Below are 16,275 nucleotides of genomic sequence, written 5' to 3'. Positions count from 1 at the left end.
CTTAAGCCTTTTTAAAGAAATCCCTAATTGGTATCAGCTGGAAGGATGAACACACAGGGAAGTTGTAATAACAAAAGAGGATGAGGTCCTGTTCTAAGGCAAGGGAAGAGGGAAGAAGAAGAGACAAGAGAGAGGAATGAGATAGTCACATTCAAGTTATTTCTGAAGTGGAGTATATTTGGTGAATGAATAGAGTAGGAGATGAGAGATAGAGAACGATACCAAGGATTCTAGTTTGGAGATCTGGCGATGGCACGGATATCCATTAGAAGTGAACAAGTTTGGTGGAGAGACAAGATACATTTCGAACTTGTAGAGTTTGAGGTGTCATGATACTTCCAGATGTCCAGCAGGCAGCTGACGTATAAGCCTGGTGCTCAGGAGAAAGATCTGGAATGCAGAAATAGATTGGAACCATCAGTGTACGGGTGGTAGTTTAACCTCAGCAAAGGGTGAGATGTTCCAGGGAAATAGAAGAAAGAGGTCCAACTCCAACCACAGAATACTGGAGAATCTACACTCTTAAAGGATGAATGGGGCAGCCAGAACAAAACCATAGAGGAACTAGCAAAGAGATTGACTATGAAAAGCAAAAGAGGAGATTCAGGGAGGTAATCAACAGTTAACAGATCTCTGTGAAGAGGTCAAGTAAGGCAAGAGCAGAAAATAAGTTAGTGAATCTGGCAACCAGATCATCATTTCTGACTTTAGTAAGTGCACTTTTGGCTTTAAGATGTTGCAGGAAACCAGATTACAATGAGTTGAAAAGGAACTGAGGAGTGCGAATAATTCATTATGGAGACTAACTCAGTGTTTTCCGAATCAAGCCACTCATCAGAATTATCCCAAAAAGTTCCACTCCCCGCAAAGATTTAGTGGGAAGGAGTGGGACCTATTAAAGTTATTTTCCATGGATTTTGTTTAAAAGATCTCTCTTTTACTTTCTTTCATTTGGAACAGGCCTATAATGGATTGGCTGGAACCCTAGAATTGTGCTTGGATTTTGCTGGTTTTCAAGAAATATTTTTTTTAATACTATGAAGAACTGTACTCCAACAAATTTGAAAACCTAGAAGAAATGGACAAATTTCTAGAAACACGCTACCTAAACTAACACAAACTGAGGTAGAAAATTTGAATAGACTCATAATGAAAGAAGAAACTGAAGAGGTTATTTAAAAAAAAAAAAAAGAAAAAACCTGGCTCAGACGGCTTCACTGGAGAATTCTACCAAACATTCAGAGACAGGCTGACACCAAATCTCCCCAAACTATTCTAGAACATAGAAAAGGATAAAATACTTCCAAATTCATCCTATGAAGCAAGCATAACCCTGATACCAAAGCTAGGCAAAGGCACCACAAAAAAAGAAAATTATAGACCAATATCCCTCATGAATATAGATGCATAAATTATCAACAAATCCCAGCCAACAGAATTCAACAACATATCAAAAAAATAATACATCATGACCAAGTGGGATTCATACCAGGTATGCAAGGATGGTTCAACATTAGAAAATCAATCAATGTAAACCACATAAATAAAATAAAGGGAAAGAACCACATGATCATATCAGTCGATGCAGAAAAGGCATTCAATAAAATCCAACACAGATTCCTGATAAAAACTCTTGGCAAAATAGAAATAGAAGGGAAATTCGTCAACATTATTAAGAGCATATATACAAAAACAACAGCCAACATTATTCTCAGTGGAAAGACACTGAAAGTATTCCCTTTGAGAATGGAAACCAGACAAGGATGCCCTTTATCACCACTCTTATTCAACATTGTACTGGAAGGTCTAGCCAGAGCAATAAGGCAAGAAAGAGAAATAAAAAGCAACCAAATTGGTAAGGAAGAAGTAAAACTATCCCTATTTGCAGATGATATCATCCTATACACAGAAAATCCTACAGATTATCCAAGAAAACTACAGGAACTAATAGAAGGATTCAGCAAAGTGGCAGGGTACAAGATCAACATACAAAAATCAGTCAGATTCCTTTACACTAACAAGGAGAACTCCAAAAAGGACATCAGAAAAACAATACCATTTACAATAGCCACCAAAAAAGATAAGATACTTAGGAATAAACCTAACTAGAGATGTAAACGACTTATACAAAGAAAACTACAAAATACTATAGCAAGAAAACAAGAGACCTACATAAATGGAAAAACATACCATGCCCATGGATAGGAAGACTTAACATTGTGAAAATGTCATTACTACCCAAAGTGATCTATAGATATAATACAATCCCGATCCAGATTCCATCAACATTCTTTAATGAAATCGAAAAACTAATTACCAAATTTATATGGAAAAGAAAGAGGCTCCAGATAAGCAAAGCACTACTGAAGAATAAAGTAGGAGGCCTCACACTTCCAATCTCAGAACCACTATATAACTACAGTAGTCAAAACAGCCTGGTACTGATGATACAACAGACATACAGACCAATAGAACAGAACTGAGGATCCAGAAGTGAATCCATCCACCTGTGGGCAACTGATCTTCCACAAAGAGCCAAAATCCATTAAATGAGGAAGAGATAGTCTCTTTAACAAATGGTGCTAGCAAAACTGGATATCTATTTGCAGAAAAATGAAACAGGATCTATACCTCACACCTACACAAAAACTAACTCAAGATGGATCAAAGACCTAAATGTAAAACCTAAAAATATAAACATCATGAAAGAGAAAATAGGGGCAAACCTAGGGGCCCTAATTTATGGCATAAATAGAGTACCAAATATAACTAAAAATGCACAAACAGCAGACAAACTAGACAACTGGGACCTCCTAAAAATTAAAAAACACTTATGTACATCAAAAGACTTCTCCAAAAGAGTAAAAAGAGAACCTACAGACTGGGGGAAAAAAATTGGCAACGACATATCTGACAATGGAGTAATCTCTAAAATTTATAGAAAACTTCAACACCTCAACACAAATGGTGCCAGCAAAACTGGATATCCATTTGCAAAAAAATGAAACGGGATCCAGACCTCACACAAAAAGACAAACAATCCACTTAAAAAATGGCAAAAGACATCAACAGACACTTCACCAAAGAAGACATTCAGGCATCCAACAAATACATGAAGAGATGCTCGTGATCGTTAGCCATTAGACAGATGCAAATCAAAAGAAGAATGAGATATCACCTCACCCTGGCAATAATGGCAATGATCAAAAAAACAGAAAACAATAAATGTTGGCAAAGGTCTGGGGAGACTGAAACTCTCGTACGCTGCTGGTGGAAATGTAAGATGGTATAACCACTGTAGAAAATGCTATGGTGGTCCTTAAAAAGTTAGAAACAGAAATACCATATGATCCAGCAATCCCACTTCTAGGTATATACCCTAGAGAAGTAAGAGCCATGACACAAATAGATACATGCACACACATGTTCATTGCACCATTATTCACAATAGCAAAAAGATGGAAACAACCTAAGTGCCCATCAATGAATGAATGGATAAACGTACACACAATGAAATATTACACAACCTTAAAGAATAACAATGAATCAGTGAAACACTTCACAACATGGGTGAACCTGGAAGACTTTATGCCAAGTGAAATAAGTCAATCACAAAAGGACAAATATTGTATGAGAACACAATTTAAGAAGTCAAGAAAAGATTTATATGCAGAAAATAACATTCTTTGATTGTTACCAGGGATGGGAGGGGGAGGGAGGGAAAATAACTAACTAGATAGTAGACACATATTAACTTGGGTGAAGGGAAAGACACTACACAATACAAGGAAAGCCAGCACAACATGACCAAGGCAAAGGAAGACACCGAGAGGTATGCAAGCATCAAAGGCAACAACAGTAAATACTGTTACATACACAATCCTGCAGTAACAGTAATAACAAACAATAATTTACAAGTGTATACATCGGTAGATATGTAAGCTGAACAGGTGTGGGATGGCATATGCGAGTACACCCACGAGTAGATATAGGTTTGGCAGAGGGTATTTCTACATATGCATTTGTATATGCTGCAAATATATCCTTGCATATAGTAGAGCACACAGGGTGCACAGTTATGAAAACTTCTTAGCCATAACCAAACATCTACAGGGACTGAGTCACTGGACTTGAGGGCTTAGGACCACAGTCTCAGGGGACATCTAGGTCAATTGGCATAACATAATCCATAAAGACAATCTTCTACATCCTACTTTCATGAGTAGTGACTGGGGTCTTAAAAACTTGCAAGCGGCCACCTAAGATACAACTATTGGCATCTTTCCATCCAGAGCAAAAAAGAGTGAAGAAAATCAAAATCTCAAGGAAACAATTAGTCCAGGACTAAGGGACCACATAAACCACAGCCTCTACTAGCCTGAGACCAGAAGAACTAGATGGTGCCCAGCTACCACTACCAACCACTCTGAGTGGGATCACAGTAGAACATCCTGGTCAGAGTGAGAGAAAAATGTAGAACAAAATTCAAATTCATAAAAAAGACCAGACTTACTGGTCTGATAGAGATTGGTGGAACCTCCAAGACTAAGACCCTTAGACACCCTTCAAACCTGGGACTGAACCCACTTTCAGAGATCACCTTTCAACCAAACAATAGACAGGCCTATAAAGGGAACAATAACACCTGTAAGTAAAGTGCTCCTCAGAACAATCAACCACACGAGACCAAAAGGACAGCATATGCCCAAAAAAAAAGATCAGAAGGCAGGGGCAGGAAAGATGTGCAAATGAAAATGGAGAACTCAGGGAGGAAGTGGGTAGAGTGCTGTCACATTGAGGGAGTTGCAACTAATGTCACAAAACAAAATGTGTATAAATTATTGAACGGGACACTAATTTACTCTGTAAACTTTCACCTAAATCACAATAAAATTTTCAAAAAAATGAAATATTTGTTTTATTGCATTCTGGATACAACTGGATACAAGTTGATTCCAGCTCATAGTGACCCTATAGGACAGAGTAGAACTGTCCCATAGGGTTTCCAAGGAGTGACTGGTGGATTCGAACTGCTGACCTTTTGGTTAGCAGCCGTAGCTGTTAACCACTACACCACCAGGGTTTCTGAATACAACTTTGGGTCCTACCAATTTTTTTCTTCAAAGCTTTCTTATCATAGTTTCATTGCTGTGATTACAGTAGGGGGAAAATCACAGTGGGATGGTATAACTTTTTATAACAGCTTTGTTGAGATATAATTTACATACCATAAATTCATCTCTTTATAGAGTTTAATGGTTTTTAGTATATTCACAGAGTTGTGCACTCTTACCACTATCTGATTTTAGAACATTTTCATCTCTTCCAGTACCCATTAGAAGTCATCCCCCTTCCCCCTTCCCCTAAGCCCCTGGGCACACTAATCCGCTTTCTATCTCTACGGATTCGCCTATTCTGGAATTTCAAATAAATGCAATCGTATGATACGTAGCCTTTCCTGTCTGGCTTCTCTTACTCAGCATGTTTTCAAGGTTCATCCATGTTGTAGGATGTATCAGAATTTCATTCCTATTTATGGCTGAATAATACTCCATTTTATGTATATACCACATTTTGCTCATCCATTCATCTGTTGATAGACACTTGGGTTGTTTCCACCCTTTGGTTATTTTTAATAATGCAGCAACCAACATTCACATACATGTATCTGTTCAAATCCGTTTTCAATTTTTTGGGTTTATATCTAGGAGTGGAATTGCTGGGTCATAAGGAGCCCTGGCGGAGCAGTGGTTAAGAGCTTGGCTGCTAACCAAATGGTCGGCAGTTTGAATCCACCAGCCCCTCCTTGGAAACCCTATGGGGCAGTTCTCTGTCTTGTAGACTCACTATGAGTCGGAATCAACTTGACACCAACAGGTTTTGTTTTTTGGGTTTTTTATGGTAATTCTGTTTAACTTTCTGAGGAACCACCAAACTGTTTTCCACAGTGGCTACACCATTTTACATTTCCACCAGCAATGCACAAGGGTTCCAATTTCTCCACATCCTCTCCAGCACTTGTTTAAATTAGTAGTCATCCTAGTAGGTGTGAAGTGGTTATCTCACTGTGGTTTGGATTTCCATTTCCCTGATGACTAATGATGTGGATCATCTTTTCATGTGCTTATTGGCCATTTGTATATCTTCTTTGGAGAAATGTCTACTCAAATCTTTTGCCATTTTTTAATCAGATTACCTTTTTATTATTGAGCTGTAAGAGCTCTTTATACATTCTATATTTAAGTCCCTTATCAGATATATGATTTGCATTTTCTCCCATTCTGTGATCTCTTCACTTTCTTGAAGGTGTTAAGTACAAGCTTTTTATTTTAATGAAATACAACTTATCTATTTTACCTCTAGTTGCTTGTGCTTTTGGTATCATATCTAAGAAACCACTGCCTAACCTCAAATCACAAAGATGTAATTCTTGTAAGAAACTCTTCCTCTTCTAAGAATTTTTAGCTTAAGCAATTACATTTAGGTCTTTGATTCATTTTAACTTTTGTATATGGCATGAGGCAGTGGATGGTACAACTTGAATTTTGCTCATTTCTCACAGGACTAGAGGAACGGCCCCAGGAGCTCAAGCTCAGAGCGATGGGAATGCCCAAGCAGCACTTGCTAAGGTCAGATCAGGCCAGAAAGAGAGTGGGGGCAGGGGCTGTGATCAATAAGAGCCTTGTGTCCTATTTTAAGAGCAAGGAGAGATGGGATCCGATGTATTAGAGAGGACTCTGGCTGCAATGTAAGGAATAGGCAGACAAAACGATGGCTCATTAGGATAGTACATGAAGAGAGCATGAGATAGAGGTGTTCAAGGAGACAGAATGTACAGGAAATAAGACTAAATAACAAAGAATACAAACTTTGGTCAAAAACGAGGTATGAATAAAATAACTGGTTTTACTGAGCAGCTTAAACTAATTCTGAAGACAACTTAAAGAGGCGTCCAAACAGGTTTTGAGAATGTTCAGTCTCCCACAGATGTTTTAATGGTACAAATGTTAATGCACACATTATTCCCTTTGTTAAAAGTCAGGTTCACTAAATGCTTTCACCTTATATATACTGACTTGCAAGTAATAAAACAATATATGCTTGTCAGTACTTCAGCCCAGGTTTCTGCCCAAATAAATCCAAATGTGTGAGGTTTGCACGTTTACTGATTCTGGTCTATAAAAAGAGGAGGTCTCAAGATGCCAGAAAGTTTATTCATAGTCAAAAATAATAAAAACATTTCTTATTCTCCTGAAATAGGAAATTTTATATTTACAGTTGAAAACAATAAACAATTTTTAAAGTTTAAAAAAAAATTAGCTGAGACTATTGATGAAATCCATTTATTTCAGTAGAATAAAATGAGCAGCATGAAAATGTAAAGTGCTACATAAAAGGCCCACATTACATAAAATTTGAAAGGTTCATTGGCTTAAACAGTTACAGGTAAGACTATATGTATATATATTTCAAGCATGCTATTTTAACTACCTTGATATGTAGTTATGTGCTATGTAGGTTAAAAAAAAAAAAAAAGGCATGAGTTATCTGAGGATTGGGGGAACAGGGGAATCCCAAGCCTTCACCCACCATATCAGACATCCAGTTTTGGCCTTATGCTAGAACAAAAGGGTTAAAAGTGGGGCTTTAAAAATAATAGTTTTCTGAAGACTCCTGTCACATGAGATTTGAGTAAGAATGGCCTCAAAGATTAATTTTGCTCATTAACTCCATAATGGGGGTCAGGTTGACAAGGATTTTCAGGGGACATATGTAAAGTGAAAGGGAAAGAGCAAAATATGCCATTTTTAGGTATGTGTATCAGGTGCTAAAAAAAAAAAAAAAATCCCAACACAAACAAGAAGGTGGCCTGAAGGGTCAAAGGGTAGAGAGGCAAATCATTTAGAGAAGGATCTGCACAATCTTCTTGGCTTAATGAATTTTAAAGTATAGGTACACTCCATGGTAACATGTAACTTAAGATCACATAGATTCAGAAGCTGGCTCAAGTTTGACTGAAAGGACATGAGACCTCACCCTGGAGAAGAAAGACTGTTCCTAGCACACAATTAATCTCAGCATAGATTGGGGGTGTGGGGATTTCCTCCTTCTCAGATGTAACACTACCTTGTCTTCCTAGTTGGGTCAGTGACCACTTGATAAATCATGGAACCAATATTTCTAATATCTTGTGTTCCAAACCAAGACTTCAGGGTGCATTTTATAAAGTTTATAAAACGTTATCATTTTCCTGGCATATGAGGTCTTCATAAAGTCCTTAAGCTTTTTAGACTTACCAACATCAGCAGCAGAAATAACAGAAACAATCTGTAAACACCTTTAAAATGCTAATTTATTAAAGTTTGACAACTATGTATTATACAATAGTACATAATATGTTCTTAATATAGATGTGGACATAAAGAAAAGCTGGCTACCAGATGAAAACAGAAATTGTGTCTGATGGCTAATAGAACCAAAGTCCCATATTGGGAGTAGAAATTATTGTACAAATCATTGTACAAATTGTTTCTATCTTGCTCATAATTTCAATTAGTTAAAACTACACAAGGACTTTATGAATATTCTCCTCTAAACTATTCAAGCTACAATACAGGCTAACTTTTATGGACTGGTCTAGAACCTAGACACCATTTACAACATTGTTTGAGTCATAAAAAAAATAACTTACAAATACACTTTTAGAACACAATCTGTTTGAAAGCTGGGGACTGCCTATATTTAAAAAATAAAGCTTCATTAACAATACCCTCAAAAGTGCCCTCAATGCTGCTACTGCATACGCTGAAGGCAATGTTTTTCTGTGATATTTTCTCACCACGTATTACGATGAAAAATTATCTGTTAGACTCCGTGGAACTAGCTAGCAGTAAGTTGTATAGTGATTTTGCACTAAAAATTATTTCTTGAGCTTTGATTAGATGGACAATTCTAAGGTTTTTCTAACATCTATCACTGTACTTGGGCCCTGAGCTTTTATATTAAAATGGTACATGAAATACTTCAACATTATACATATTCCTGGAATAATTAAAATTTATACTGATCACAAAACTAGGCATATAATACATCTCAAAAGATATATAATTCAAAAGAGAAAATGTTCAAATCACTTAACTTAGGGAAGACAGTCAAGAGATTTCCTGGCTTGAATTCTTTCTTCCTTAAAAGACAGATCTATGGACGATTGTTTTCTTTCTTTTTAAATTTTGTGTGCATGTTAGGGGCAGGTGATAACAGTACATCAAAGTGGTTACAAAGCATTATTCTCTCTTCGAGTAACATCCAATAACAAAGATGTGAACTCATTTCCTCAAAATTTTTGACTGAAATAAAGTTGTTTTCACTGAAGAATGTTGAGAATACAAAGATGAAGTCACAGAATGGGCAATCCTAGTATATCTCCTATGAATGACACTTTAAGCAAGCTATTTGAGGGGTTTTACTTTCCCTTTTCAACTTTTCTATCCCTCTGTCATTCTACATAAGTAGAAACAAAGTACTCAATAAGCAGTATTGAGTAGTAATACTCATTGGAACTTAAAACACCATCTTTTATCCAAAGATTTCAAAGGGCTATACAGAAAAGTATCACAAATTTACACAAAAAGAAGCTGAGGCATGAGAAACAATGATAAGCTATTTCCCTGTAAAGCAGGTCAAATAGTGAGACAGGGGACTTTTAACTTCCAGTCCTTTAAAGTAGGCAGGACACACTGCTGGACATAGCTGAATGTCCACTATATTTCTACTGAATTAATAAGGATCAAAAAAGGAATGAAGGGTAAATACAAAATAATCTTTTTGTAAACAATTCTTAGATTATACCCAATGCAGAATGTTTAATGAAGCACTCCAGTCACAGCTCTTAAGACACAAAACAATGTTATAACTCAAAGTCAAATATGTACTCATTGGCCAGATATATTCGTCGGAATATAAGAGCTGCCAACGCCAAAGTCAGGATGACAATCAGTACAGCTGATCCGCCATGATCAGTATGGTTGTCTCTTGGCTGCTGACCCTGGATTACATCTGGTGAAGTCGATGACCTTCTTTGACTCTGCTGCTGGGCCCGACGCTGTCGAGGGCTCATGGAGGTATTCTTAGCTACAGGCTGGGTATGTTGCTGAAGGGATGCTGCCAAGGGGTTCTGTATTCCGTACTAGAAAATTTTAAGAAATTTTGTTTGAAATTGTCAAAGAAAATTTGTATATATACTTGTTCAGCAATACACAAAATCAAAAAAAAGAATACACAGAATCTCAGAGCACTAAATATGGCTAAGGAACAACTACCAAGAACTATCTGAGTGCTGAGACTAATAACTCACCCTCCTGAATAAGCCAACAACACGACTTGTTCTGAGTACTCACCAGGTGGAGGAGGAATTTACCAACAATAAATAAGAGGGCAGAATTTACCCACATTTTCTAGAGATGGGTTTCTACTCCCTCCTGGGCTACAACTTCAGTAGTAGCTGCTGAGCATCTGGCGATCTCCCTTCTTTCAGGAGCTACAAAGAGGGAGGCAATTTGATTTCCATTTTCTGCTTGAAAATTTGCCATTCTGAATGGCAAAAAAGGCCACTCTCAACAGTGTGCCTTTCATGAATCAGGTGTCTTCTGATATTATCTTACTATATCAACATGCTTCCACCAACAGTCATAGAGCATAGGAAATAATTTCAAACTGTACATTCTTCACAGTAAAATTGTTGTAAAAATGAGGTGTGGTTTTCAAACCAGGCTTAACTTTTTCCACAGTTCGTATTAACTAAATTGAACACAAGTCCAGAAGTATCCTGTGCTGGAAACTCTATTTTGTCAAGAGTTCCCGGTGTATGAGCTGAGAAAACTTTGGAGGTAGTTGTGGACAACTCATCGTATCCTGTACTTTGGCACACTGGCTGCTCCCCACAAAGCACTGAATGGCAGGTCCCTTCTATCTCTGTTCGATGACTGGTCAGCCGAAAAATAACCATGAAGAAATACTAAGGGATTCAAAATCTTAAATATGGTTCATAGATAAGAAAAAATGGTGATGTATATTAAAAGACGCCCTACAAAATATAAATTCCATTTTATTTATAGACACCTTAACTCTACCTGTAGCAACACAATAGCCTTTAATTCTTTTATTGAAAGCAACTTTTATACTTATTATATATTATTGCCAATACACATTCTTTCAAATAAAAAATAATATGTTTTATTCAGACTAACAATTAAGTATAAAACATTTAAAATACTTTCCATCAGAGAAATTTCAATATTTAGAAGAAAAAGTAATCAAATAATATAATTCAAATTTTTTTTTTTTAAAGAGAAAAGGATAGGCTTTGTGCTGTCAACACCTATGAACATTAGGTAAAAAACTGCTGGTCTAAGCTACCTGCAGAAGAAATTCCATTTTAAATGTGACATGCATCTCAAGATTAAAAGGTTTACATAATCTTTAGTTTCTTAAAACTATCTCTTTGGAAGCACTCAAATGTAGTGACCCATAACACAGATATGTAACATGCTGCTGTAAAAAAATATCTCATGGGGTGGGGGGTGGCTGGCAAACAAACATAGAATGAGTGCATTATTTGCGTAAAAATATGGTACTATCTTTGAGTTAAAAATAAAAGTTAGTGTTGATACTGAATTAGAGTTGCATGACCTTGGACTTCATACTCCAGGACACCCACATAACCCTGGAGCAATCTGCTCACTGAAGACAGCAGATACTCATTGCTGCAGCATTTTATGAGGTGTCATAAATCCTCACAGGCCTCACACAGTAACTTAATATTCATTGAATTAAATTGAATTAAATCTTCTGACTGCTCACCCAAGACAACAGAAGTGTCTGACAGAGCAAAAAGTACTTGAGGCTTAAAAGGAAACTGTTCTTAAGGAAAATAAAAACCATGATGGTAATATTAATCCAGGAACTAGCACAAGCAATTGAGTCAACATAAAGCTTTTGTTTTATACATGTCATTTTCTCCCATGAGTTAAAGGAGAGAACATTATCCTGTCCATAAACCTGGTCAAAACAAGGAGCCTTGTCATTACTAGCCTTCCTTTGCCACTTAGTTGATGTGTAACCCTAAGCAAAGTATTTAACCTCTCTAAGACTCAGCTCCCTCATCTGTAAAACGAGGGTAATATCCAGTTCAGTTCTTGTGAGAATTAAATGGGATAATGACATAAAGTGCTTAGGACACAAAACTGCTTACTAAATGTTAGTTATTATTAGTATTGCTACTGTTAATATATCCCTTTGGAGGCACCTAGGTTTAGGTTTAAAACAACGTCAGTCATGACTTTCCTTAGAAGGACAGCTTTTCGAACCTCTGTTAGTCTGATTCATGTATTTAGAAAAGCAATCCCTTAAAACACTGATTTCAGATGATATTTTAGTACATGCACTTAATGAAATATTTCCACAGATACAATGCTTAATTAGGTTCCTGTGTTTCAGATGCCTTATGGGTGATATATCACTCCCTAAAATCTAATGCTTTGATATTATAAAATACTAAAATTTTTCCAACTTAAAAGAATCACAGTCAGTATGTTAAGTCCCTAGTAATACATATCAATTTTCTTTAATAACCTAGACTACTGAGCATTTGTGAAGGAGTTTTGTTTTTCTTTTTGATACAAAATGGAATGGCTTATTCAGAACCTCTATCTTTGGGAAAAGGAAAAACATCTGATAACTGGAAGAACATAAAGCTACCATCAGTACTTTTCACATTTCTACATAGCTAAAAATTCTGCATCAGAAAGCAACAGATGGCCTGATGTTATCTGTATTTAGACTTTTAACAATCTCTTGCCCCCTCAAGGCTAAAAAAAAACTGTAGCTTATCTGGGATTTGATGTATAACATCTCAGCGAATTTATATTACACTTACAGCCACCCTTAGCCAAAATCAGGTTTCAATTACTTTCGGAGCAGTCAAATTACATAATCATGCTCTGACGTTATTTCTATGTAAATGTAATTAAAACTTTAAGTTGCAGTCATACACAATTTATTGCTTGTCAGTGTTTTAACCAAAATTGGTCTCAATTAATGACCTATATTCTATGAAAAAGAATTCTAAGTTTTATGTACTTTAAAATCAAAATGGACAATACCACTATAATGACATTTTTTACTGCACACCCTAATTTACTTCTTGATTTCATTACTCATATTCCTAGTATTTTTTTAAAAGTGCCAATCCTAAGATTCATTCATTCAGTCAACAAATATGTACTGACCACCTACTATGTACTATGCCAGGCAGTGGGGACAGAGTCGGAAGGTAGAAAGAGAGCCCAGATCCTCGAGGAACTTACATTCTGTGAAGCGAGATTGTCAATGAATAATAAATTACAACTGGCTTAAGTTTATGGAATACGTAAAAGAGGGACTTGACATAGTGAGAATGAAAATACACTAAAGACATTTATTTTTTATTGTTGTGCTTTAAGTGAAAGTTTTCAATTCAAGTTAGCCTCTCCTACAAAAATTTATACATACATTGTTATGTGAACCTAGTTGTTCTCCCTATACTATGACAGCACACTCCTCCTTTCTACCCCTGATTTCCCATGTCCATTCAACCAGCTCCTGACCCTCTCTGCCTTCTCATCTCGCCTCTGGACAGGGGCTGCCCATTTAGTCTCATGTATCTACTTGAGCTAAGAAGCACGCTCTTCAGAAGTATCATTTTACATCCCATAGTCCAGTCTAATCTTTGTCTGAAGAGTTGGCCTCAGGAATGGTTTTAGTTTGGGGTTAACAGAGAGTCCAGGGGCCATATCTTCCAGGGTCCCTCCAGTCTCAGTTAAATCATTAAGTCTGGTCTTTTTACAAGAATTTGAGTTCTGCACCCCACTTTTCTCCTGCTCCATCAGGGACTCTCTGTTGTGTTCTCTGTCAGGGTGGTCACTGGTGGTAGCTGGGCACCATCTAGTTCTGGTCTCAAGCTGATGAAGTCTCTGGTTTATGTGGCCCTTTCTGTCTCTTGGGCTAATACTTTCCTTGTATCTTTGGTGGTATTCATTCTTCTTTGCTCCAGGTGGGTTGGACCAATTGATGCATCTTAGATGGCCGCCCACTAGCTTTTAAGAGCCCAGACGCCACTCAAGTGGGATGCAGAACATTGAAAATACATTAAAGACATTTAAATTCATCATGAATATTAAGAGAATGCCCTAAAAAGTGAGAAAAGATTACCATCCTTCTTTGTAATAGGATGGTTCTATTTTTTTTAAAACTATTTATGAAATAAACAATTAGAATGCTAAAGGTGGAAAGTCAATAAGGATATACTGACTTTAAATCTAATTCATTATATTCCTCTACAATTCATAAAATTACATTTGGATCATGTAAGAACAATTTAAACTCATCAGCATATACTTTTTTCTTGTACCTCTGTCTCCACCATCCTAGTACTTCCTTCACAGTACCCTCTCTCCTGCCCTTCTCCAACATACTTTTCTCTGTCCAGCTCAGAGTAAGTGAGCTACTCAAGATTCTGTTTGGATCCCACTTTAAAGGAAGTTATTCCTGAGTAAAAGGAGCCCTGGTGGCACAGTGGTTAAACACTCGGTTGATAACCAAAAGGCTGGAGATTCAAACCCATCGGAGACTCCGTGGAAAAAAGACGTGGCAGTCTGCTTTCATAAAGATGACAGCTTTGGAAACCCCGTGGCGCAGTTCTACTCTGTCCTATAGGGTCAATATTAGTTGGAATCGACTCAATGGCAATGGGTATTCCTGAGTAAAGGGCAAATCTGTATTTGCCCAGCTTCTATTTCAATTTTCCTGATCCTTTGCAATCCTCTATAAACTGAAGGGGGAAAAAAAAAGATGTGGCTATTCAACCAAGCAGTTTATCACCAGAAAGACCCCAAAAGACAGTTCACCTTTCATATATAGGAAGTCCTACTTTTCCTCATAATCCTAATTATTCAGCACTGATTCAGACTCAATTTTTTAAATCTCTCTGATGACCCAGGCCCACCAATTTTTTAACAGGTCGGGGTGCAACTAAAAACACCCATAATATTCATTCATTTACTCATATAATACTTATTGGGCACTTAACTATTTGTAAGGCAGCACAGAATGTTCTGTGATGATGGCAATATTCTACATTTATTCTGTCCAGTATGGTAGCCCCTAGCCACATGTGGCTATGGAGCACCTGAAATGTAGCTAGTGACTGAGGAACTGAATTTTTTATTTAATTTTGATTAACTTAAATTTAGATAGCCACATGTGGCTAGTGGTTACTCTATTAGACACATCAGATGTGAAAGACTTGCAACTTTCTATAAGACTTTAAGTCACTGCGCCTTAATGCAGCTTAACAAACCTGCAGAGATAGTGTCTATTTAGAAAGTGACTAACATGCATATTTTATATTATTTCAAGTCTAGCACTATATCAAAACTAACTTTTCAAAGAGTCATAGAATTCTGGAGGGGCAATGGGACTTAATATTATTCACTCCAGCCCCATCTAACAGGAAAACAAAAACAAAAACCTGAGGCCTAGAAAGAATAAACAACTTACTCAAGAAAATACAATTCACCACAACTAGCACAGCCTCCACCAGACTGAGTCCAGCACAACTAGACAGTCCCCGACTACCACCACTGACTGTTCTGACAGGGATCACAATAGAGGGTCCTGGACAGAGTGGGAGAAAAACGTAGAACAAAATTCTAACTCACAAAAAAACCAGACTTACTGGCCTCACAGAGCCTGGAGAAACCCCGAGAGTATGGCCCCCGGGCACCCTTTTAGCTCAGTAATGAAGTCACTCCTGAGGTTCACCCTTCAGCCAATGATTAGACAGGCCCATAAAATAAAACGAGACTAAAGGGGCACACCAGCCCAGGGACAAGGACTAGAAGGCAGGAGGAGACAGGAAAGCTGGTAATAGGGAATCCAACGTCGAGAAGGGGAGAGTGTTGACATATTCTGGGGTTGGTAACCAATGTCACAAAACAATATGTGTACTAATTGTTTAAGGAGAATCTAGTTTGTTCTGTAAACCTTCATCTAAAGTACAATGAAAAAAGAAAAACAATTCATTACAGGGACAGCTGGGCTAGAATCTATTTATTAGGAGAACCAAAATTTTCAAATATTTGATTTAAGGATCTTTTCCTATACCAAATAATGATAATAATACAGATACACACAAACACACACACACACACACACACACACATACACACACACAAAAAA

The 16,275-nt window shown here is 37.1% G+C and overlaps 1 protein-coding gene across 1 annotated transcript in view; it reads right to left on the bottom strand.

Moving 5' to 3' along the window:
- Nucleotides 1–7,817: 7,817 nt before the first annotated feature.
- Nucleotides 7,818–16,275, bottom strand: part of UBE2J1 (ubiquitin conjugating enzyme E2 J1) — a 37,361-nt gene continuing 28,903 nt past the window's right edge. The window contains exon 8 of the mRNA XM_004388425.2: nt 7,818–10,186. Coding sequence (XP_004388482.1) covers nt 9,908–10,186 — 279 coding nt within the window. The 3' untranslated portion in view covers nt 7,818–9,907. The remainder of the gene's footprint in view (nt 10,187–16,275) is intronic.

This window comes from Trichechus manatus, unplaced genomic scaffold (genome assembly GCF_000243295.1).
Source record: "Trichechus manatus latirostris isolate Lorelei unplaced genomic scaffold, TriManLat1.0 scaffold00211, whole genome shotgun sequence".
NCBI lineage: Eukaryota > Metazoa > Chordata > Mammalia > Sirenia > Trichechidae > Trichechus > Trichechus manatus.
Note: the sequence above shows the minus strand (reverse complement) of the source record. Positions and strands in the feature narration are given on the sequence as shown.